General features: G+C 48.7%; 1 protein-coding gene across 1 annotated transcript in view; it reads left to right on the top strand.

Annotated features, from left to right (window-relative positions):
- Positions 1 to 2,842: 2,842 nt before the first annotated feature.
- Positions 2,843 to 24,491, top strand: part of LOC140680395 (fer-1-like protein 4) — a 37,302-nt gene continuing 15,653 nt past the window's right edge. The window contains exons 1-25 of the mRNA XM_072917188.1: positions 2,843 to 2,875; positions 3,157 to 3,248; positions 4,476 to 4,640; positions 5,159 to 5,253; positions 5,980 to 6,023; positions 6,116 to 6,269; positions 7,755 to 7,938; positions 8,155 to 8,338; positions 9,078 to 9,264; positions 9,549 to 9,832; positions 10,921 to 10,939; positions 11,023 to 11,221; positions 13,388 to 13,475; positions 13,822 to 13,884; positions 14,800 to 14,916; positions 16,635 to 16,787; positions 17,028 to 17,205; positions 17,813 to 17,937; positions 18,324 to 18,455; positions 19,573 to 19,746; positions 19,992 to 20,108; positions 20,415 to 20,576; positions 20,906 to 21,065; positions 21,836 to 21,939; positions 22,331 to 22,462. Coding sequence (XP_072773289.1) covers positions 2,843 to 2,875; positions 3,157 to 3,248; positions 4,476 to 4,640; positions 5,159 to 5,253; positions 5,980 to 6,023; positions 6,116 to 6,269; positions 7,755 to 7,938; positions 8,155 to 8,338; positions 9,078 to 9,264; positions 9,549 to 9,832; positions 10,921 to 10,939; positions 11,023 to 11,221; positions 13,388 to 13,475; positions 13,822 to 13,884; positions 14,800 to 14,916; positions 16,635 to 16,787; positions 17,028 to 17,205; positions 17,813 to 17,937; positions 18,324 to 18,455; positions 19,573 to 19,746; positions 19,992 to 20,108; positions 20,415 to 20,576; positions 20,906 to 21,065; positions 21,836 to 21,939; positions 22,331 to 22,462 — 3,345 coding nt within the window. The remainder of the gene's footprint in view (positions 2,876 to 3,156; positions 3,249 to 4,475; positions 4,641 to 5,158; positions 5,254 to 5,979; positions 6,024 to 6,115; positions 6,270 to 7,754; positions 7,939 to 8,154; positions 8,339 to 9,077; positions 9,265 to 9,548; positions 9,833 to 10,920; positions 10,940 to 11,022; positions 11,222 to 13,387; positions 13,476 to 13,821; positions 13,885 to 14,799; positions 14,917 to 16,634; positions 16,788 to 17,027; positions 17,206 to 17,812; positions 17,938 to 18,323; positions 18,456 to 19,572; positions 19,747 to 19,991; positions 20,109 to 20,414; positions 20,577 to 20,905; positions 21,066 to 21,835; positions 21,940 to 22,330; positions 22,463 to 24,491) is intronic.

Raw genomic sequence — 24,491 nt, 5'->3', positions numbered from 1 at the left:
AGATTTATGTCCTATTTCTGTATTTTCTTGTGCAAAGCCTCTGTTTCCCAGTTTGTTCTGAGAAGATTCTACCCAGCTCTGCTGGGTGCTGAGACACAGACTGGCTCCTGTGAAGCCAAACTCTGCTGAAGGGGAGATCTCCTTTGCACTCCATGAGTCTGGATCTGCACAAGCCTTTAATCGTCAGTGGCAGCTCAGTTGCAAGTAGCTGCCTGGGCATGTCTGGGAAAAGGCAGGACTTGCTGCAGGGTCAGTCTCAGGTATTCAGCTGCCAGACTCCCTGTGGAAAGCACTTCAGGGCAGCTCAGAGGGGCTGTGAGTGGGAGAGTGGAGGTCCCAGTACTCCCCAGGATGCTATGTACAGTGTTGTTGCAGTCTCCCTTTTTATTCCAGTGTTAGGAAAATTAATCCACAAACACCAGAGGTTTATGTCCAAAAAGGAGACAAAGGAATCCTGTAACTTTATTTGAATAAAGGGAGAGATCATGGGCGTTTTCCATGGGGTCTCTCAAATTGTTAGAGGGCGCAGCCTCCTTTTTTTTTTGGATTTCCCGGCCACATTTCCCTCTCTCTTTCCCCATTGGCTGACATACTTGAGAGGTACACACTTCCTGAAATGTCTAATACCTAAGACTCCCTTGTAATTTATATACCTCCTCTCTTTTTCCATTGTGTCAATCAATGAAATTTCTGTGGAATATATGGTTCTTCTTTCATATCTTTGTATCTAACTTTATTTATCAGCAGACTTACGTTTGTTTGTAAAGACAAATCTCTCATTCCATCAGTGGAATCCTTCCTATTGTTTCTTTTATCTCTCAGTACTAGTTTTATCTACCAGCAAATGCACAGTTTGTTTGTAAAGACAAATCCCTCATTCCTTTCACCAGGCTGCTCGGTACCCTTGTCCTCAGCCTTCAGCACCTGATGACATCCAGAAGGCTAATCCTGCGTGAGTCCCTTGTGGACATGAGCAACAGAGTCACTGGTGTAAGTCTTCTGTGGACAGCCTGGCTATCAGCAGTCAGTAAGGCTTTTTGGGAAACTTCAGGTAGTATACCCCAGGTGGATTGGGGACTGAGGGGAAATCCAACGTGCTGTTTGAGCTGGAAGCACTATGGCATTTGTGCCATCTCTGCACAGGGACACAGACACTTCACATCCACCAAGATGTTTCTAGGAGCATCTACAAATGCATGGGTTGGGCTGGGGCTCCTGGAGAACTGCCAAGGGCCCAAATGAGCTGAGGGAGTCTTCATAAAACCTCAAGTCTGGGCAATGGAGGTAGGAAGTGGCATCAACTCCACTTCATGCACCATGAAGTGCATGTGTAGGAGCTGCTGTAGTGATGGAGTGAGGTGGAAGGTGCCTTGGAACCCCCAGCAAGCTTTTGGGTTAAACTCCAGCACTAACTGGATGGTTTAATGATTTTCTGGGACAGCATGAGTGTTGCTGACACTTGATTACTCCTCTGCTCTGCGGGTCCTGCTCTCCTCCAGCCCTGGCACTGGGGCTCAGTCGGTCCTTTGCACTTGTAGAAGATGAACACCACCCTAAAATGAACTGTTTCCTGCCAGCTGGTTATGCAAGCACAGCTCAGTGGGTTCCAGGCTGCCAGACCTGTGCCAGGGCAGCTGGCAGGCAGGAAGAGCAGAGGCAGAGGCAGCAGTCCTGCAAGGTGCTTGCTCTTCACACAGGCAGTGTGACTAAACCACATGGTGGCACATGATATGCAAACGCTGTGGCCACCAGACCACCAGCCTCAGCGTCACAGGCACAGGTTGCTGGTGTTACTGGACTCCTGGATCATGGAGCAGGTCCAGGTAGAAATTGACCATTTCCAGGATGATTTTTAGCCCATGCACCTAACTGGATAAACGTTCATGCCAGCAAAGAGACAGGGATGAGACTCACCTCATGATGCTGGTGATGGTTTGAAGGAACTCCATTGTGTATGGTCAGAGCTACGCTGTGGCCCAGCCCTTTTCACCAGGTGTTTCTTCCCTTGTGCTAACAGCAACACATGTGCTGATGAGCTGCTCCAACCAAAACCCAGCCACATTCAGTTTTGCTGGGTTAGTTTTGGATTGTGTAACCCTGGCTGCACAACAGTTGCAGGGGATAGAAACAGGGCAGGCAAGACTGCTCATCCAAGAGCAGCCTGGGGCCCCTCAGCTCAGCTTGGAAGAGACATGACACCAAGAGAGAGGCTGCTCCTTTAGCAAAGTGGGAATAAAGCTATTTGACTTCCTGCTAGTCCAAATCCTGTTCTCCTCTGGGACTAGAGTTACTTGCACCCCTTCTTCTCCTGGTGATTTGAAGGAGTGTTTTTAGGGCCTTAGCTTTTCATCCAGCTTCGTCTAAGGCACCCTCCAGCCTTTATGACTGCCTTTTCTGATCACCATACTGATTTCTTGGGCTGCATTTCTTTTCCCAGAAATGTTTATTTTCCAAGGATTGAGCTCTGAACCCAGAGCCTACAACCTACTAACCATCCCCTTCAGCCTACTAAGTTGTGATCTCCTCCATGCTAGTGTTTTTGGCCTCTGCTGTGAAATCATCTGTGTTTATGTTGGTTTGAGGTCAGGCTGGCCACCTGCAGACCAAAGCTATTCAGACCTATGTTGGCTATGCCAATACCTAGTGTGCTCTGTATTTCTCTGGCTGTCCTTCCTTTTATCTTGCGATGCAGCCTCTTGATGTGCTAGTGGCTTCTACAGCATTTTAATCCAAGCTGTTGTTCTTAGGGATGCTCTGCTAGCTGTCTTGTGCCTCCTCCAGAGAGACTGCTCCAAATCCTGCTTCTTATTGTGCAGGGCTCTCCCCAGTTCCCTTGTCAAAAATGCCTCGAGGCAATTCTCTGGGCTTCTTTATGGTAGGTTTGTAACCTTGAGCCAGCTTTTAGTCAATGAAACATGGAGATTGAGAAGCTGTGGAGGAGGGAGTTTTGTTATGTCTAGCTTGTTGATGGATGCAGACAATGGGAGTCTGGTACAAATATGCTTCTTGTGGGGACGTGACCACCTTTCTTCTGCATCTTTCCACCAGCTTCTCACTTCTTTTTTTCTTCTGTCCACCCTTTCTCTTTTTTGTGACATTTCTGCCATTGTTTCATGGCTACCAAGCTCTCAGGCTGTTTCACTTTCTGCTTTCTAGATCTACATTGAGTTGAATTTGCGCTATCAGCCTCCAGATAGCTCATCGGGGACGTGGGTTGAAGAGGATTTTGTCTATCTTACGAAAGACAGGTATGGAAATCCTAGGAAGAACAAATTTCCAGGCAGTTTGTACAGATGCCTTTGTTAGTAGTAGCCTTTGGGATGCAATCCAGCCTCGTTTACTCTGCACTTCTGAACAGGCTGATGTGTGTCAACTCTACAGCAGCAATAAGGGAGCAGGGCTCTTGGATAAAGAGAAACCTTGTTATCACAATGAGCCTTTGAGTGCAGTGATCCACTGTAGCTGGTGGGAGCCCTGTGACTCCCACGGAGAGCCTTGAGAGCATTTCTGCAGCCTTCCTGGCTTGTGGTTGCAAAGTTGCAGAGAGCATGGTTTTGGCCTTCAGCAAGTCCACGCACCCTGCATGCTGGTAGTGCCCCAAAGCCAGGGGAGTTGTAGGTTTCTGGGCAGACAGGATGACAGGCAGCATTAAGGCCTACAAAGTGTCGCTTGTAGAACTAGAGGGAAAACAGCAGACACATGGGGTGGACAGTGGATAAGCTTAGGAAAACATTGCTGGTGTCCCTGCTGAAATGCGGATGAAAAATCAAACCCCACAATTCCAACAAAGATTTGTAGGGAACGGTATGTTTATTCACAGTGCTGTGGACGCATGTTGGAACTCATTGCCCTTCAATGGACATGCGTACCTCTGAGAACTCCTGATCCTTTTTTATTACCCTTACTAATTTCCATATGCATAGAATTTCACAATACATTAAAGCATATTCATTCTAATGATTTCACATTACACTTACAGCTAGTTACACTTGTACTCAGTTTTTGTCAGAAAGTACAGAAAGAGCTCCTGGGTCACTCTGCCCTGTCTGTTTCAAGGTCCGAGGAGTCTTTTTCTTATCTCTTATCTTTTAGTGCGGAAATCTCCTTAGCTGGGGTAGTTTTGCTAGTGCTGCAGTTACCAGACTAAACAACATAATTAGCAAGCTCAAAGTGGCACATTTCACCCAAATCCAAATGTATTTCTACCATGTTAAATTTTCACTCTGTCTCTCTGCCAAGAAATAAGCAGGAGAGAGGCTGAGGAACTGTTACTTAAATGAATCAGGGAACAGCCGTGGCACACTGGTCTTTAGAGAAAAACATCTTTTGTTTTTTACAGTTCGGAGTTAATCATCCACAATCCTGGATATGAGCAGCTGGAGTAAGTAGCCCTTAAATGTCTTGGCTCATCGTCCTGGGTGTAGGGCAGCGCACAGCCCAATTGTCAGGCTCATGGCATGGGGCGGGGCTTGCAGGACTACTGAGTGGCTGAGAGTGAAGGAACTGGACAAGAAGTCTGCTGCACTAGGCAGGAAGCTGGCAAAAGGTCTGGAGACTGACGAAGAAGAGGAAGAGGAGGAAGATTTCTATGATACATCTGAGACTGGGGCCTTGGGCACTATCTTCAGCCCTGTGAAGAGGTATCCATGGCATGCTCTTCTTTCTTGCCTTTGCTTGGGTCCTGGTGTAGAAAGTGCCATATCCTGCAGCTCATGACAGTCTGCTTTGGCCAAATGTCAGAAAACTTGCATCTCTGAAGGCAATGGGTGTGTTGGGGATTTGCTCATTCCCAAGGCAATGGGCCATTATTTGTGAAGTTTTCCGTTGCTTCCCTGGTGGAGACATGCTCAGGTCCATGTTGACAAGCTGCTCACCTGGACTTTTTTCTGTGCAGACGCTCCAGACTCTGCTCTGCACGAGACCTCTTTGCCATCCCAACGCCACAGAGTTTCCAGTACTGCAGCACTGGGTGCATGTCCCCTTAGCTGCCTCTGGCCCTGCAGCCAGTCTCTTACTGCCTTGCTGAAGGCCTGAGATTCTCCAATTGCCACATACTCTGTCAAGGCCTCTAACATGAAGACCATCATGCTTTGTGTGACTTCGCTGGGCAAGATGTAAGATTCCGTGAATGGACTGCATCCATAAGTGCTGGCCACAGTATCAGTAAGCCCATGCAGTTAGCTATGGATAAACAGGAGGAGGGAGTCATCTACATGTGCATTGCAAAACATTGCCTGCGCAGAGCTTCAAAGAGTACCCAGGCAGGGCTGGTGCCTGCCAGCTTTCCCAGGGCCTTGTCTGTCTTCCTTAGGGACAGCTGTGGGATATGACTAGGGCCAGAGAGCTATGTAGGGGCTTGCTTGGACATGCCAGGAGGCTGTTAGGAAGCTGTGGCTGAATATCTCACATCAGGCGAAATTGATTTCAGGGCAAGTCTCCAAGCATGGCTATGGTTTTAAATCCTCTTCTGGATCTAAGTAAACGTGGGCTCACATTTGGTCCTATCAACCAAGCAGGAAGTTTTTGTGAGGGTTGAATTTCCTACCATCGTTCTCTTGAGGCAATAATTCTGTACCTTAACCATGGCCTTGTACTGAGAGCAAATGTAAGAACATTTCTTGCATATCTTAGACTCATAAGCAGTTGCAGTAAATGTAAGTAATTTGTAAGCAGCCGCATTCCAGTCTTTCCAATGGTGTCCATCTCAGTAGGATTCAATGGGGAGTATTAACAGAAGATACAAAAAGCATCTTTTCCAAGATGCTCTATGGACCCTCATGTGGGAGTAGTGGGTTTTCAACCCCTTGGGATCAGAAACTGAGGGTAACAGTACTGGTGGGAAGGTCTGCTCTTGTCAAAAGTACTGGGGCTCTTACACTTTATTTCCTTGCTTGTCTGAAAGAAACAAGTATCTCAAATACTACTTTGGTCTGTCCTGGCTGTAGCAGATTTCAGCAGCCATGCTTTTGCCTGCCCTAGGTGTTCAGGTCTGCATTGAGACTGCCCTGTACATGTGCATACTGGTATTGTTGAAACAGTCTCAGGATGGAGGTGTGAACAAGGAGAGTGCTGATTCAAACAAGGAGAGTGCTGGTTTTCTCCCGTGTTTTCTCAGGTTGGGATTAATGTAATTGAAGCACAGAAGTTGGTGGGGGTGAACATCAACCCCTTTGTTGTAGTCAAGGTGGGAGAGGAAAAGAGGCACACGGCAACACAGAAGTCAACAAACTGCTCCTTCTACAACGAAGAATGTGACATGGGCAGAGGCTGTATCCTTGCACCACCAGTTTCCCAAATGCCTGGGACCATCCTTGCAAGGGACGCCTGGAAGCCTGAGGCTCAGCTGTCTTGCTTTTCTCTTCCAATATTTTTTGTTTGACTTCTATGAGCCAAGGGACATCTTATTCCAGAGACTCATAGAGATCTCGGTATGTATGTCTTCCTCTTCATCTTTCACTGGTTAGTGGTACAGCCTGATGATTCTGTGTGTAGACACTGTGTGCAATGGGCAAAGCAAGGGTACCAATACCACTGAAGTGTTCCAGCTGTAATCACCTGCCCAAAGAGAGCTACAGGGTCTTCCTGTGGCTGCACTGGGGCAGAAACCTAGCCCTGCTCTGAGCCAGTGCTGGGCAGTGTTGCCTTCCCACCTCCTTCAGATAAGGGTTTTTCTTCACCATGTGACTGCAGTGGGGCCTCTGGGGAACTTTCTTGCCTTTTGCCTTGTTGCCTGCTGTTTTCGCAGCAATTCCTCACTGCCCCTTATCCTGGAGTCTCATCCTGCAGGTTCTGAAGGTCAGTGACTGGTGTGAGGGGAGCTCAGAAATTATTTGTGCTGTAGAAAAGCCCAGGCAGGAAGAGAGGTTGAAAATCCTTTGGCCCAAAGCACAAAGACTTCCCCAATAGCTAAACCCACCCAGCATGTCCTTTGCCAAGTGGTAGCCAGCACTTTCTCTGTGAACAGCTGCATGTCTCTTCTGCTGGTGAGAGTTGAGCAAGAACTGAGCGAGACTTGAGTTTTAGGAGAGACACAAGCCTGGTGGGGTCATAGCTCTGCCCTAACCCAGCAGGATATGGACACAAGGACTTCCTGTGGGAAAACAGATCTGTCCCAGCTCCATTGTTGGGTTGTGGCTTATCTGGGACTGCAGAAGCTGAATTGGTTAACCCATGACTGCCTTGGTCTAGGTTTGACTGAAGGCTATGGGCTGGTGGGCTTTGTGGGAGTGGTTGGGTAGGAATGGGTTAGTCCTAAGGTTAACACAGATGTCAGTCTGCATGAGGAGCTTGCAACCACTGCCTCAGCTGTGCTCTGGAACACCTCTTTGCAGCCCTGTGTTCCTTGGAGATATCTGGATGTGTCGCCTGGCTGCTGACACCTCATGGTGCTCAAGGGGGACTTGTGCTGTCTGCAGGTTTTTCACTCAAAGAAGATACCATTTCTGGGAACTTGCATAGGAACATTCAAGATGGATGTTGAGACAGTGTACAGCCAGCCAGGTATGAGAACTACACCACATACCTGTGCCTGACCCTGGCTTAGTCTGAAACTGGTGTTTCCTTCATGCTCTGATGGGTCTGGTCAGGACCCTGGCTTTAAAGCACTTAGTTTGCATGAAGACCAGAGCTTCCTTCTCCTCCCAGCTGTCTGAAAGCAGGTGACACCTCCTGCACCGTCAGAGGCAGGGTCAGAGCCAGGGCACTCTTTCTACAGATGGAGTTGGATGTGAAATGGTAACCTGGCTGCTCCCTAGGCAACTCTGCATCTTCCTTCTCAGATCACAGGTTTTTCCAGAAGTGGGCAGTTATCAGTGACCCCATGGACACCCAGGCAGGTGTAAAAGGTTTTGTGAAGTGCAGCATCTCTGTCTCTGCACGCGGGGATATTGTGGGCTTCCTTCCCACCTATTCCAGGAACCAGGATGAGGACATCAAAAAGTAGGTGCAGCGAGATCTTGCATGGCCCTGGGGAACACAGACATGTCTCTTGTCACACTATCTTTTTTGCCCCATTTTCCCCTTTTCTGATGGGCAAAGACCCAGTGAAAAAGACCTGTGGAGAGGCAGGATGCAATCTTCTGTCAGACAGTGAATTTCCCATCATTGTGTTCTGTGGACTCCAGGAGAGAGGCAGAACATGAATTTGTCTTTCAGGAATCTGCTGCTGCCTAAGAGATTCCCTGCAGAGAGACCCTGGGCCAGGGTCTGCATCAAACTGTATCGTGCTGAGGGCCTGTCCAGCATGAGAGCAGGCATCATGGGTGGTATCTCCAAGATCATAGGGGAGAAAAAAGTCTTTATCGACCCATATGTGCAGGTCTCATTCTGTGGGCAGCAGGTGAGTCTGAAGGGAAGCTGTGTTGGGACAGTCGGATTCTCCCTTGACTGTGTGGCAGCATGTGTTGGGTTCATGGTGCCAGAATACCACTGAAAATAGGCTGGGAGAGCCCAGGTGTTGCTGTCTTTAGCAGTGGTCTGAACTGTGTTGTGCAATGTCTGAATGAGAAGGCTGTTCTCTGCTTTTTTCTCTACAGAGAGCTGCTCATAGGACAGCCCCAGCCCCGGGCACAGCTGCTGGGTGAGCTACTGGCTTTGCAGGCAGAGGTTCATATCCTTAAATATAGAGATAAATCCTGGAGTAGAAGTCCTTTTCCTGTGTCAAGCTGTCCTCAGCCTGAGACCCTTGAGAAATTTACTGAGATAATGACCCAGTTTTTGCACACAAGGCCAGTGTTTCTGATCCTGTAATATCCATTAATATGAGAATCAATCCCTGACTGGCAGTCTTGTGCGCCTGGAGTGCTCCAGGCAACCCTTAGATACCTATGAATCTGCTGCTTGTTTGCATTCCCTTGATTGTGTATGTCATGCCAGGGTCTTGGGACAGCCCCCCATTAATGAAACAGAGCGGAATTGCAAGAACTGAGATAGAAGCAGGGACACTTCCACCCCCACAGCCTGCCTGGCACTGTCTGCAGGTGGTACAAGAGTGCATGCCATTCTGAGACAAGCTCTGAGGCATCCCTTTCTCTGGGCAGCACTTGGGATGTGTGACTTTCACACCTTCTCCTTCCCAGGGGGAAACATCAGTGGAGACCACCACTACTGAGCCTGAGTGGAACGAGCAGATCAGTTTTGTTGAGATGTTCCCTCCTCTGTCCAGGAAGATAAAAGTCCAGGTGCTGGATGATGCCAGTGTCAGAGATGTGGCCATTGCTACACACTACATTGATGTGCAGGAGATCTCGGAAACTGACAGGAGTGGTGAGGCTTGCCATGGCTGCCTTGGGGCAGGATGTCTTGGGCAGCCCTGTGCCATGCCCTTTCTGCTTGGCATGCTGGTCTCCTGGGAGTGGGAGCAGGAGTGGCTGAAGCATGCTGGTATTCTGGTGTCCTGGGCAGTCCTTTTTGGGGAGGTCTCTCTGCAGCAGCACCCTGGAGCGTTATGAAACCCAGTCCCTGTCTCTGGAGGCTTTAACCCCATGTTTGGCCCAGCCTGAACCTGTATGGCTCCCCCCAGAACTCAGCTCTGCGGGATGTCCACAAAGACCTCAATGAAGGCATGGGTGAGGGCATCTTCTACCGTGGGCACATCCTTATGGCCATCACAGTGGAGATCTTCAGCAGCCCCAGTGCGGCAGAGAGGAAGCTTGGGTACAGCATAAGAGATGCTCTGAGAAAAAGGAAGCTGAAGAAGAAAAGTAAAAAATCCAAGGAGAAAACTAAAGAACTGAGCCAGCTGCAGGGAGAAGGGGAGGCTGGGAGCTCTCAGGAGGCCAAACAGCCCAGGGAGGTCACTGTGGAGGTGGAAGAGCTTCATCCACTCCCTGAGGTGAGTTCTCCTGTGCTGACATGGCTGATCCATGCCAATCTTTGGCATGCACAGCTGTGAAGGGAAAGATGCACGGTGGGAGGCAGCTGTGTTGATGCCATAGCCATCCCTTAAGCCTACAATCTGCTCAGTAGCTTCACACAAGCATCAACCAATCCATGGCTCTGCACCAACATCTCAGGATTTCCAAGAAATCTTATCTTGCTTCTGGCAGCCCAGTGGTGATTTCAGAAGCATCCTGCTGAGGTCCTGTGAAAGGCTGGCAGACATCAGTTATGCCCTGGTGCTCAGGCAGTGCTTTGGCACACGAGGCTCTCAGGGTGATTTCTGTCTCCTTGCTCAGAATGTGTTGGGGAGAAAAGATGAATTCCTTCTCTTTGCTGCCTTCTTTGAAGCCACTATGATGGATTCCTCTCTCAGCTCGAAACCTGTCAGCTTTGAAGTCTCTATAGGTGGGTATTCCCCAGGGCCCCAAGTCCAGAAACCATGGGAACAGTGTGAATCTCCCCCTGACAGCCAAGTCAGTTCTTCATATTGCCCTGTCAAGTCAGCTCAGAAACTTGGGAAAGATGAGGAATGAGTCCAGGGAGTGTACACAGTGCTTTGCTAAAATCCTGAATCTCTTCTATGGGATTGGAGATTTGCACTGTTTGTGCAATTTACCTGTTTTGGGAAAGTTTAGGAAAACTCTTCTGTTTTGGGAAAGTTTGGGGAAAGTAGGGGTACAAAGAAATAGAAGGATTTGGTAGCGAGACAGGGAAAAAAGGCAGGGAAAGCTCGGATACCGGGGTTGGCCATGTGGCCCTGAGGGGATGCGACAACAAGTGATGGGGAAACAATGGCCTGAGAGTGGGTCAAAGCCCCCAGCTGCTAAGCTGGATAGGTGAAGATGCTTGATAGTGAAGGACATAGATGGTAGTCAGCAGGCACGTGGTGTAGCTGGCAGAACTGGAGAAGGCATACACAAGGACCTCCTTGCAATTGGCCAGCTCCCTCTTGAACCTCCTGGTTGTCCATGTGATGTGCCAATGGTTAGACACAACTACTAGTTCCCAAAGCAGTAAATGCCTCTGTGTTTCTCTTGGCAGGAAGACTGCCAAGCGTCTGGTATTGCCAGATAGAAAATGTATTTTCTAAAAAAACCCGAGTGATCCCACTTACCTGTTTATCATTTAATGCTCACCTTCAAGGAAACTATGGCAAATCAGAAGAGGATGTGATCAAAGGATGGCAAAAAGTGGAAAAGGAAGAAGTGAAAGAGGAAAGGCAGCCTTTACTGGATGCTGGTTCAGGTGGTGAGCTGGATGCTGAAATCCTGACTCCAGTTTTAGCAGCACTGAACAGATCAGTTAAAAAGAGTCATAGACCAGAGCCCATGGAGTATGACAAGTAAGTCTTCTATATCTTTCTATCCCACCTTTCTTGGAGCTGTCACAGCTTCCCACATTGGTTGTTCCGGATGTTATTAGAGGTCAGCAATGCTCAGCAATGCATCATAGGTTTCTCTTCTTTGGAATCCTGCAGCTTGCCATGGCTTAGCTGCCTGGGATTTCCTACTAGCTCTACAAGCCCTATGGTGTCTGCTTGATGTTTGCAGATGGCCAAGGATGGGGTCCCAAGGAAACAGACTTGTCAATAACAGCCATCCTTTTTCTGCTTCACAAGCAGTGTCCTAAGGGCATGTTTCCAGTAAGGAAGGAGAGGAGTACTCTTGGCATATGCTGTCCTATGTTGAGCAGGCAAGACACATACACAAGCTCTTCTGATATTTGCTCTGGGAATGCTGCCTAGTTTGTCCCATAGGCCCAGGCAATGTCTTGGTCTTTGTATTGTGCGGCCTGTGCCTGCCTCTACTTAGTCCCATAGCAGTGAGAAATCTCGGCAGTATCCCATGCTCCTATCAGCCTCATTCATCTGAGCATGTGCTGCTTCTCTATTAGAAACCCTGTGTGCTAGTGTGGGATGGCAAAGGGCAGATCCAGCAGGTTGCACCCATGTCCATGTTGCAGACCCCAAAACAGCCAATTAATTCCCTGTGAGGGAGACAGAGTTCAGCTTCTGCTCCCTTGCTGGATATGCAAGTGCATGTGTTACGATATGGCATATGCTTTCTGTAGCAGTAGCCGTAACCTCCTCTGCCTGCTTTCCTTAGGTCTTACAGCTGCCTACCCATGACACATGAAAAACCTTGTGTGTATGTATGGAGCTACTGGGAGGATCACGCCTGGAGACTCTGCATTTCCAACTGGATTGTCAGACTGGCAGAGCGCCTGGTAGCATGTTCAGGGTGTTTGTCTGTGGCATGCTCCTTCCTCATGTGCTTTCCTTGTTGCATGTGCTGTTGCTGTGTGAGATGTTTGCTGTTCTCACCATCTGTGCAAGTCCATGTCTCTCACAGGGCTTAGTCCCACTGGCCATTTAGACAGGCTGGGTAGGCCACGTGGACTCATGTTGTGCAACTGCCTAGTGGTGCTTCCTGGAGGAGTGATGTAATATGATGTCTGTGACAACAAGTTCCTCTGCTGCCAGTCCTGAGCTGTGTGAGCCCTGAGCAGGTGATTGAGCAAGCAGACTCTCAGCCTCAGGTTGTCATGAAGGGGATACAGACTCTCCCCAGGACCCTGCCTTTCCCTTTTGGCTTGAAAATATGAAAGTAGACTTACCACAGTGTGTTAGTGGCTGCTCGAGGCCTGAGACACAAGATGTTGTAACAATTGTTAAGGTTATCCTCAGGCTCTGGAGCATCCTGGGTAGCATAGTGCTGATCTACAGCTCTCATGAATCCCAGCTCTGCAGAAAGACATAAGCCATTTGTGGCAAATGCATCCTTGCAAGGTTTTACTCTGACCCCTCAGCCAGGTGCAAGCTTTGTGAATATTGTGATTTCACTACAGGAGCAGGGGTTGGATGATGTGGGGAAGCTCTTGAGAAGACCAAAGGCTAAAGCAGAAGAGCGGCTCAGAGAGGTGCTTGAGGAATTTGTAGCTGGATGCAGGTTAGCATGTCCTTGATGTCCTGAAGATTCTTGTTTTCAGGTTAGGAGGTCATATCATGTTCTGCCTTGGCTGTGTGCAGCCTTCTCTCTTCTCCTTTTGAGGTGGATGGCAGAAGGAAATGAGGATGACTTGGGAAAAGGACCCTCCTTGTAGCTCTTCAAGTTTGGAGAGGAGATTCCAGTCCTGTTGTAAGAATCAGAGGGGTCATAGATGACAGCCTCAGTGTTCCTGGGCTCTCACGTGTTTCCTAAATATGAAGGACATTTTCTTCACTCTTTTCAGTCACACAGTCAAAAGACCAGTGTTTCAATCCCCATGACTACCCTGTGGGGGTTGTTATGCACTTCAGTCCACAGTAGAAAGGGAGCCTCAGGTGCTGAGAATCCCTAGTGTACCTTCTGAACCAACAACTTTGCAAAAGAGAAGGCATTGCAGAAATGCAGCCTCCTGACACATCTGGATTGGTACCAAGGATTTGGAGCTTGTGTCTCTGCTGTGAGCTGTGCTCAACATGCTGGGTGCAGAGGATACAGAGTCTGTGCTGCTTTTCTCTTTGCAGGCAATATTCACTCAGCGCAGAGAGAAAAACAATGGCTCATCCAAATAACCGGGACAGATGTCGGACAAAATACCTGATGCACAACATTGTAAGTTGTGGGGTTTGGTGGTGGTTGGTGGGAGCGTGTGCAGTCCCTGCTCTGGTGAAACTTCTGGAGGATCAGCAGAAACTGAAGCTAAGAAGGAAACCCGGAGCTAAAACTCACTGTATCACTCATAGGCTTTTACTGCAGTATCTCCCAGCTTCTACTCAGGGCAATACAATTTCCAGCACAAGGAAAAGAGACAGGGTCTGGCCATGGCTTTCCCCTGTTTTGTGCAGATGCTGTACCCTGATGCCTTCCTTCATCTCCACTGGGGCATATGTAGTTGAACACATGCATATTGCTGCCCGGTAGGTTGCTGGAGGCCTTTTGGTGCACCATATTCTTGCAGGCAGTTTTGTGGTGGCTCACTGAGATCCGCTACTCCTGGAAACTCAGCCCCTTGGCTGAGTACGTATCCAGAAGGTCTACAACAGCCATTCATCTGTCTGTCCTTAGAAAGGGCAACACTTGGGCACTTATCACCCTGAACACAAGACTAGCTGGCTGAATGAGAGCACAAGTACGTACCCTCCATCACAGCACAGCTGTAGAGTCATAGCCCCCGTCAGACTACAAAGCTTTGAAAAATGACAAAGCTGTCTACTTAGCTGACCAAAATGCAGTGACAGCACCAGGAAATAAAATTTAGGCATATCTGGGTCCCAGTTCCATTCCCTCTCCTTCCTTGCGTGTCATCACCTGAGCTATCATGAAGGCACTCTGCTAGGCCTGAGAGACTCTGGAAGAGAGAACCCACCTAAGAGATGAGTTTTCTGGCCTTGCCAGTCCACAGTGGGTGTACACCCTGAATTTCTTCTGGATTTCATTATTAGTTTTGATTAATCCCAAAGTTTCTCCTCATATGTGTACACTATCTCTGATATGTACTAATAATGGTGAAAGCCAAGCCCTGTGTTGCAGTTTCCTGCAACTTCATAATCCCACACTACTGTGGCCCCAAGTTGATCCTTGGCCAAAGTCTCCAACAGGCACTATCTGAAGCCTCAGACCACCAGCTTCTGGAATGTTTATTCCTTAGATATCTTTCTGCTCCAAATGATTTTAAAGCTCATGGACTTCTGTTACCAGATGATATTGGCCAGGCTGATGAGTTACCATAGTCTCCAGTTCATGGCACCCTTTGCTAAATGGCTGGTGACAGGTTCATGGAGGTTTGCTCTCAGCAGCTGGGCAGTGAGCCATGGTGGAGGTCAGGGTGCAATGGAGCGAAATGGATGTGGTCAGCACAATAGGCTCCCTGCAGACTCCCCATGTAGGGTGGCAGTGGGGCAGGGCTGGTTGTGTGACAGCTGTGCTTTCTGTTCAGATCCTGTATGCAAAGGAGGGGCTCTGTGTGAGGCGGCACCTGACCCAAGACAACGTCAAGGAGAAGGTTAAGGAGACCAGAAGGATCCTGGCAAAGATACGCTTCATGGCTAAAGAGGTACAGTGGCTCCTAGGGAACCCTGTTCTGAGCTGGAGAGGGTAGGCAAGGAGAGGATACTGAGCTGGTTGCTGGGGCTCTCACCAGTCTAAACTTCAGTCTAAACTGAAGCTTTTCCTCTGCTGTCTTCCCTCACTATGTAAAATTCCAAGTCCCAGCTGCTGGAAGTTACCATGTGATATCTCTAATGGAGGGATGAGGCCAGGCAGCTTTGCAGGGCTGTTAGTGGCGGAGCAGGGCTCCAAGCAACTCTGCAGTGGGTAGTGTTATGAACAAAACAGCCTGGCTGGGACACTTGGCTTGGGCTAAGTACTGACATTGAAATGTTAATTAGCTAATTGTTCCTGGGAATCACCTACCTCCCCCCACCCTCACTACCATTCTAGGACTGGGATGCAAAATAATCCAGTGGAATCATGGGAGGGGGTTTTGGGGATGAAAAACACCCCTAAATGGAAAAGATGGGCACAGTGGAGGGGGCTGGATGGGTGTGCTCGTTGGGGAAAAGGGAACCCCATCCCTAGTCTGTGTTTGACCTATCACCATAACCTACAGAGGACCAGACTGGATTGGGCTGTGGGAAGCAGGAGCAAAGCATACTCACACTTCCTGGTGTTACCAGGAGGGAAGGAGAGGGACAGCTGCTGCTGGACTTCGGCAGCAGGCTCTGCACATCCTCCCACCCTGCAGCTACCAGGAGAGAGGACGGTCTGCTGGGACTTCAGATATGGACTGCACACCTCTTCGCCTGCTCACCATTCGGCGACCGGAGAAGCTACAACAGCGGGGGCGAACTCCTTGTTGAGCCCCCTGCCGAGCTGACTTTTTAATAAAGAGCTGACTATTAATAAAGGCATAGACCCTGGTCATTTCAGGTAGGAGGCAGAGCTGGGCCAGCTCCAGGCCTCCTGGGCCTCTCCACCCCACGAGCCCAAGGCCTTGTCTGCAGCAGACAGTTTTGCCTCGGAAAACTTGCCTGTGCTGCCTGCACTTCCAACAGGGTCTGACCCTAGATACTTTCTGCAGATTCAAACTTGCATTGGAATAAATCCTCACCCATAGCAGAAACTCTCCATATTCAGAGTTTCATTGTTTGTATTTTAAGTAACTGAAAAAAATCGGTGCGTTGCTGTAGCGTCAACCAGAATGCCATGTTTGCTGACATAAGGTGGACAGACACTGTTGAAGTTTGGAGAAGTCTTTCACCAAGTGAAATAATTTTCACATCTTTAGCTATGTGAGGGTAGAGTGATGTATAATTGTAGTGATGGTGTTTTTCTTCCCAAGTCACTGTTTCTATGATGGAGCGTTGCTGCTCTGGGGATGGTTGAAGACCTGCCTGTCCACAGGAAGAGGGGAATGAATTCTTTGGTTTTCTTTGCTTGTGTGTGAAGCTTTTTCTTTCCCTATTAAACTGTTTTTATCTCAATCCATTACTTCTTTCACTTTTGAAAGTTTTGAATCTTGTTTCCAATCACACCAAGAGACAGTGAGTGACGGGCTGCATGGTGCTGAGTTGCCAGCCAGAGTTAAACCACAACACCTCCAGAGCCATATTGCAGGGCTGACTTTCAGAAGTGTGTGGCCAATGTTAAGTCCTTTATTTCTGGATCTCTAAACTGCCATTGTTCAGCAGTCCTGCCCGTGAGGAGACGAAGCTTTCACCATGTCAATAGAAGGAAGATGATACATGCTGTTCCTCCTTTCCCTCCCTCCAGCCCCAGTGCACTCTCCCTGATGTACTCATCTGGATGCTCAGCAACAACAGGCGTGTGGCATATGCCAGAATTCCTGCACAAAACATCCTCTACTCAGTAGTTGAAGAGGAGAAAGGCAAAGACTGTGCAAAGATCCAGACTGTCTTTATGAAGGTAGGGTTTATACCAAAACAGTGCGCTCCTGTTTGCTTCATGCTGTTTCCCCCTCCTTGCTTTCAGCCTTCCTTCCTGAAATCCTGGAGTTCACAAGGAAACACAGCTCTCACTCCACCACTGCCTTTTGCCTCTGCTGATATGGTGCTCTCTCTCTCCTATGCTCTTTGGTCAGTCCCAGGCTGATGGTGATCATCTTGGTCTGAGATGTGTAACCTGCTAAGCCTTGTGTGCTTTCAGGTCCCTGGCTTACACACTGGTGAGATTTTTGCCAAACTGGAAATCTACATGTGGCTTGGGGTAACCAAATACGCGAAAAACTGTTTGGCAGAGCTGCCTGAGGAGTTCCTTTCTGAACGTGAGCAGGAGATAGCCCAGCTCTCAGCATACAGCCCTCCCAGCTGGCTCAGCAGGGATGGTGAGTGAAGATACCAGGTCTTCACCTAAGTAGGAGAGCAAGGAGTTGACAGGTCCCATCCATAGATTAGTGTCTGTGATGATGTATTGTCCCCTCACAATCCTTCACCTCCAGGCCACACTGATCTGGGAATTGTAATATGTCTGAGAATTAGGACCTTATCTAGGGTTGTCTCCAGGGCATGACTGGGATAGGCACATCCAGTTTGATCTCATAAGGATGTATTTGTACATTCACAGGTAAAGCAGCAGACAGGATGGGCCCTTTGTAGGCATTGAATGTGTTACCAAATTGGCAATGGGCATGAGTTCTGCCCCTCTGATGAGGCTTGGTGGTGCTCCCCCGCAGTAAATGCTCATAGCAGAACACTGCACATTTCACATGTCATATGTCATGTACTTCCCAGAGGTGTCTGCAGAGCCCACTGAGCTTGTCTGGCTTGGCTAAATCGTTTGAGATGTACTGGCCTGAGAACCACAGTCCCTAGAATTAGTAGCTGTTTGTCACATAATGTGCCCACTCCTATCTGGCTGGCCTTCTCCTTCAGACATTTTTTTGGCCTCATACAGGACTTTGTTGGGGACCTCCTCTCTCCTTTTTTTTCCAGACTTCAGCTATTTCCAGCTCCGAGCCCATCTGTATCAGGCTCGAGGGATCCTTCCTGCAGATGATAATGGCCTTTCAGATCCATTTGCAAGAGTGGTGTTTTCAGCTCATTGCCAGACCACTAGGGTGAGACCACTTAAACTCTTGCCTCTGTCATCTTGGGAACCTGGGGAGAGAAAAATGACTGTGCCCTCACTGACATGTTTAAAGCCAGTGCTTTGGCAGTCCTCCTGGGACTTTTGTATGTCCAAGCAGTCAGGTATCTATACTCTGAGCAGTGTGGATATGTTCAGGGAATATTTGACAGTCATTGAGCATGGTCTCAAAGGTTGATTGGCATGTACTAGTTGACCTTGAGTGCTGATCCCACACTTTTACCACATCACTCCTGCTAGCCGCCAGCTGCATGTGGCTGTGTAAGAGAGGGAATCAGCCCAGAGTTCCTCACTTTACTGCATATGATTTATTTCCACTGACTGTGGAACACTTGGGCCTTCTGTCTCCATCTGCAGATGCTGGAGGAGACACTGAGCCCTATGGGGAATGAGCTTTTGTTTGACCATCTCATTATTGATGGGAAGAAAGAAGAGTTGAAAACAGAGACCCCCATCATTATAATCAACCTTTTCAGCCACAATAAATTTGTAAGTATGCTGCCCTCCTTCTGTTGTTTCTGGAAGAGGGAATGCAGAGGATCTCTGAGTGCTGCCACTTCTCTGTTTGGTTTCCATGGACCAGCTTGGTGCTGGTCCACTGCTAACAGTGAGTCGTGGGGATTATGGCTGAGGTTGAGACCTTCTGACTCAGAGATACTCTTAAATTCATCAGGGGCTGATGAGTGCTTGTTGGATCCAGGATCTCTTATTTTTGAAGAAACATTTTGCCTGCTTCCTTGGCAGGCTCACATTGCAGAAGGCTCATATCCTGGGAGAAATGATATTGCTTTTAGGGCTATTCCTTCCCCTGTGTCCCCACATGCCGTCGCTCATCCCTCCTCAGTCCTCCCTTTTCTCTCTTTATTAGTGCTTTAAAGTCACACTGTCCCCTAGAGCCTCTTTGTTGTCCTAAGGCTAATGACATAACTTGCACCAGGTTCTCCTGTGTAACTCAGCAGCTTTCCTGTGGTTCCAGTACAAGACAAACCCTGTCATATTGGGATGAGTCCAGAGGAGGCCACCAAGATGGAGCACAGGACAAAGTAGGAGAGCTGAGTATATTCAGCCTACAGAAGTTGAGAGAAAGCCAGTGTATTTTTGCTGTCTGCAGCTACCTGATGGGAAAGGATGGAAAAGGTCAGTTCAGATTTCTCATGGAAGGTACCAAGGGGCCCAATGGCAAGCAATGAGCACAAACTGGCAAGGAAGAAAATCCATCTTGATATAAAAAAGCAATTTTTACACAGAGGTAGAACACATGCTGGGCTTGTAGCTCAGAAAGCTTGTAGTGTATCCATCCTTGGAGATACTCAAACCCTGTCTGGAGGAGACTCTCAAAAACCTGATCTAGCTTTGATGTCCTCTGTGCATGGTACCAGGCCGTTTGCCAAGTTCTGCATGGAGATGAACCAAGAGTTAAGTGGAGCTGCTGTAGACATGGCTTTATCTGTTCCTAGCTCTGGACGGAGCAGAAAAAATCAAAGCAGATGATAACATGGGTGGAAGAGTAGTCTTGTACTGTCCCAGATTGGCTGGAGATAGTGGTGGTCTTTGAGGTGGTGAGATACGACAAGGATGATTTGAATAATTCCCCTCTTTCCTGCAGGGCTCCCCTGATTTCCTTGGGCAGGCCTTTGCTGTCCCACAGGTGAAGCTGGTCGATGAGCCATATACCAAACCTGCCCTGCAGTTCTTCAATTTCTACAGAGGCAGCATAGCAGCAGGAGAGCTCATTGCCACTTTTGAGCTGATTGAGCTCGATTACAGTGGCCATTTGGAGGTAACAGGCTTGTAGGAAGCTGTACATGGTTGCCAGCTCTCTGAGGAGAGCTATGTGAGTGAGGAGCTGGTTGCATGGAGCCCACCAGAATTCCAAGTTGGAGGCCATATCTGGCTTTCCAATGAGAGGAGGCTGCAGGGACAGCCTGTGAGCGTAGAACTAGAAGGAGGGAGAGAGGGGGCTTGGTATGGCATGGAATAGAGGTGACTTTCATCACCTGCTGTGTTGTGGTTCCACCTGTTTAGCCATCAGTGCCTGAGGATGTGGAGCCCAAGGAGCCCAGCTGCCTGGAAGACCCCCATGCTGGACGGGTCATCATCCCTGAGGGCATCCGCCCAGTACTGAAGGAGTTCCGCATAGAGGTGCACCACCTTCTGCTGCACTGGCTTTCCCCTCAAGCTGCCCCTGGGTGGAGGGCAGGGCTTGGTGAGGGAGTCCAGTTTGACGGTCAAATGTGCCTGCGAGGCCTGAGCAGATGCCAGAAATGGAGATGCTTGACCTCCATGAGGGGGAAACCATCTGAGTAGTTCAACAGGCAGCTGGGCAGCTGAGCTGGGAGAGCAGGCCTGTGCCTCTTCTGGGGACTGTGTCCTATGGGTTGGGGGGTGGCAGCATGGGCATAGCAGAGGCTGGCATGTCTCAGACAGCAGCTTCATGTTGTGCTTCAGATCCTGTTCTGGGGCCTGAGGGACCTGAAGAGAGTGAACTTGTTTGAGGTAGATGAGCCCCAGGTGATCATTGAATGTGCTGGCAAGAAGGTGGAATCAAAGGTGATTGTGTCCTACAAAGAGAACCCCAACTTCACTGAGCTGGTCAAATACATGGATGTGGTCAGTGGAAGGTAGATTCTGCCATGCCAGGGTACACTATGGCTACTCTGCACCGCCTCTCTACATGGGACAACATAGAAGGAGGGGAACTGCTTCCAGGATTTTGCTCTCCCATGACCACATGGTTCAGCTGCAGAACAAAACCTTTGTGAAACTGCCCACTGAGAGCCATCTTAGCCATGGCCTGTCACTGCAAGGCTTTGATTTTTGGGCATAGGTGCAAGGTGCCAGCAAGCTTCTCCTTATCTGATGGGGCTGCCATAGTTTGATAGCTCAACACAGGTTGATCACCTTTACTCCTGTGAACCCCATGCATAATTCTTTCACAGGACCCTCCAGAGCAGATATACCTGCACCCTCCCCTCAGCATCTTTGTGGTGGAAAAGAGTGCTTTTGGGCGCACTGTGCTTGTGGGTAGCCATGTCATGTCCGATGTGATGAAATTCTCTTCCAGAGGGCTGGAGGAGGAACCAGAGAATGTTCCCAAAGGTAAGCTACTTGGAGAGGTTCTCATGGAGACAACAGGCAGGTTTTCCAGTGGCAAAGATCCCTGGCTCTTCCACTTCCACTTAGCCAGGCAGCAGAATCCTCTCCTTGCAATCACAAGGTCATAGAATCCACAGAACGGTTTGAGTTGAAAGGGAGGTTAAAGATCATCTTGTTCCACCTTCTGCCATGATTAGGGACACTTTCCACTAGACCAGATTGCTCCAAGCCCTGTCCAACCTGGCCTTGAACATTTCCAGGGATGGGGCAGCCACAGCTTCTTTGGACAATCTGTGCCAGTGCCTCACCACCCTCATGGAAGAATTTTCTCAATGAGAGCTCCATCTTTAGGGAGCTCGTCCACTAGGACTAAGGACTGAAAAGTTTTCAGTTCTCTCACATTGTCAGATCAAAGTCTGTTCATTGGGTAATAGCTTAGCTAAATAGCTCTGTGATAGCAATAGCCAGCACTCCTGATCTGGAAGCATGAAGAAGAAGCCAAAGATTGATCAATCTGTGTCTATTTCTGAGTAGGGAAGGTGTATCTCATAATTCTGAATTCCTGGGAATCAGCAACAAGCATATTGGTGATGGTGGCCAATCTCCGTACTGTAGTTGGATTTCCAGCAGTATTTTTGCAGGGTCTGTTTTGAAAAGCTTTAAAATCAATCAGACTAGTGCTTTAACAGAGAGGATTTTCCTGTGGCCGAAAGTAAGAAGTAATGGGCAGAAATAAATGCATGGAAACATGAAGTTCTTTATTTTCATCTCAGCTTGCAATGTCTCATCTCACCGTCTTCCATCTGAGACCGTGGTAAACATTGGACTGGCAGCTGGTGACCCAGGTTCCATCACTCAACCCCTTATTTTTGTGAAGGTGAGTGATGTGTTGGGCCCAACAAATGTTGAAGTTTGTAAAGCCAAACTGTAGATTACAAACAACAAGAAAAAAAGATCAGAAATTCAGTGTTAGATTTCATCCACCAGGTTTTTCTCTGGACTGAAACACTCCTCTCTCCTGCCTGCTCATTGGTAGTGCCATGTGCTGGGGCTCTGGCACAGGGACGTTAAGGAGGCCTGCCCTGTGCCTTGAGAATAGCTTCTTTTGTAGCAAAAAACAAAGCTGGAGCCACAGGCAGCTTTGCATCTCCTGTGCTCTGCCTGAAGGCTGAGCCTTTGCCAGAGGCTCCCAGGGCACTGGAGGAGAGTGCATGACTGTCCGGTGTGGCCATTTCTTCCCTCTGAACCCTTTTCTCTTTTCTCTCAAGGCTCCTTTGAAGAAAATTCCTATCAATAAGCTTGTTAAAAAGGAGGATGAATATGAAGAGGAAAAACCAGAACTGGAAGAACTGGATTGGTGGTCCAAGTACTATGCGTCCCAGAAAGAGCTGTATAACCAGGTAATATTTTGTGACAGTTGCCAACAGAAGGGAAAATAGGCTGCATGTTACCTTCATGGGAGGCAGCGTGCGACCTGGTTGCAAGGCGACAGCACGTCAGTCCGGCCTGTCCGGGCTACTCGGACTAACGACACACGCTGACACCAATTTGGTGGACGGTCGAAAGCGTTTATTATCTTATCTCATGGGTTTAAATAGTCTTGGGGGACTTTGCTACGTCAGAGGGGGGTTGTAGGGTCCCTAGGGTTAGTCGGGAGTGGAAAACTACTGGGTTAGGTGTGGTTACATGTTCTGGGGTTAATAGATAACGTGAAGCAGGGAGAAGGGGGGAAGGGTCTTTCTTTCCGTCACATCCCGAGATCTTCCGTTTGCCTGTCCCTATCTACCACACCTCCCCCCTCCTTATCATATACAAAATGAGGTAGTCGTAGATATAGGCACTGGAGTGAGGTACAAACTTGTAACTTGGTAAGGAAAGGTTGGTTTGGTAAACCTGAGTAATTTTCGCAAGGCGAGTCTCGAAGGCTTTTGCGACTGACTGTGTTTGCAGTTTTTGGTTTACAGCATTTGTTGGTGGCCTATGAACAAAATGTTTGCCCTTTCTAGACAGGCCTGAACAAACGAGACTAGTTTGTTCAGCAGGCATGGTCCTATGGTAACAGCTAAAAGCAGTATTGCCAGTGGACCTACCAGGACGGAAATTAAAGTGGTGAGCCAAGGTGATCGATTGAACCAGGATTCAAACCAGCTCTGTTGGGTTTCCCTGTCTCTCTTTCTCTGAGCCAGTCTATCTCGGAGTTCTGCCATGGAGTCTTTAACGACTCCCGTATGATCTGCATAAAAGCAGCATTCCTCTTTCAAGGCTGCACACAGTCCTCCTTGTTGCATGAACAAGAGGTCCAGTCCTCTCCTATTTTGTAAAACTACTTCTGAAAGTGAAGAGACTGATTTCTCTAGACAGGAGATGGATTTCTCGATCCTCTGCAGGTCTTCGTCGATGGTCATTTGCAGCTGAGAGAGTCCGTGCTGTTGGGTTGCGATGGCTGAGACACCCGTGGCTGTGCCAGCTGCTCCCAGGCCGAGCAGCACTGTGATTATTTCTCTTTTGTAGAGTCTGTCAGGTTCCTCGAGAAGGTGGTATATCTCTTCGTCTGAGTGGTACAGGACCCTAGGAACAATCAGAACTTGGACACAGAAGTCGACAGAGTCATTAAATTTGGCAAGGAACACACAAGGACTCAGTCCGGATCGCTGGCAAACCCACATCCCAGATGCGGATGGGACCACCCACTTATTGGTTTTTCTGTTGGGCTTGACAACTTTAGTGCAGAAGTTGCCTTTCTGCTTTGCTAAAGTTGCATTGCCAAAACATCTGCCCTGTCCTGTGATTTGACTCAGGGTGATTCCTCTGTGGGGAGTGTCCCATCTTCAGTAGTGGGGGGTGCTGGCTGTGGAGTAACTGAAGGGGGTGTCTAAAGCAATGCCTTCGTAGAAAGGGGGTTTAACATCATAGCAAAGCCAACAGGAGTTAGTCAGGTTCAGTTTGGTTTCGTTTAGGGTTAGAAAGGTAGCTTCTAGCATAGGAAAGATTGGGTTAGGATCTTACTCAGCTGTGCGGCCTATCCGGAGGGCATCCACAAGGCCGATCGGGGTATCAGTGACTTTTGGGGGCACGGTTTTGGGGTGGGTTGTGTTTTTCCCTCTCAGCACGTTCTTGATAACTTTGTTGGGTCCTACTGGTCGAGGTGCTGGTGGCTGGAGCCTGATAATTCGCACATTCACCCACCTTCTTGGTCCTCTGAGGACCACTGTCCACGTTCTATACCCGTGGCCCAGCTAGGGTGATCTGGCTGTAGGATGGCCATGTTATAACTTACGCATCCCCGATATCTAGCCTGTGCATTGTGGTCTCTGCAGCCAAAGGGTGCCCAGGTGAACTGTAAGAATTTGTCGGGCTCCTGCGGTTGCCACCCATCTCCCCATGGTCTGGCATCTGTAACAATGGTTTCGCAGCCCCAATATCCGCAAT

Source organism: Taeniopygia guttata, chromosome 20, assembly GCF_048771995.1.
Source record: "Taeniopygia guttata chromosome 20, bTaeGut7.mat, whole genome shotgun sequence".
Classification (NCBI taxonomy): Eukaryota; Metazoa; Chordata; class Aves; order Passeriformes; family Estrildidae; genus Taeniopygia; species Taeniopygia guttata.
Note: the sequence above shows the minus strand (reverse complement) of the source record. Positions and strands in the feature narration are given on the sequence as shown.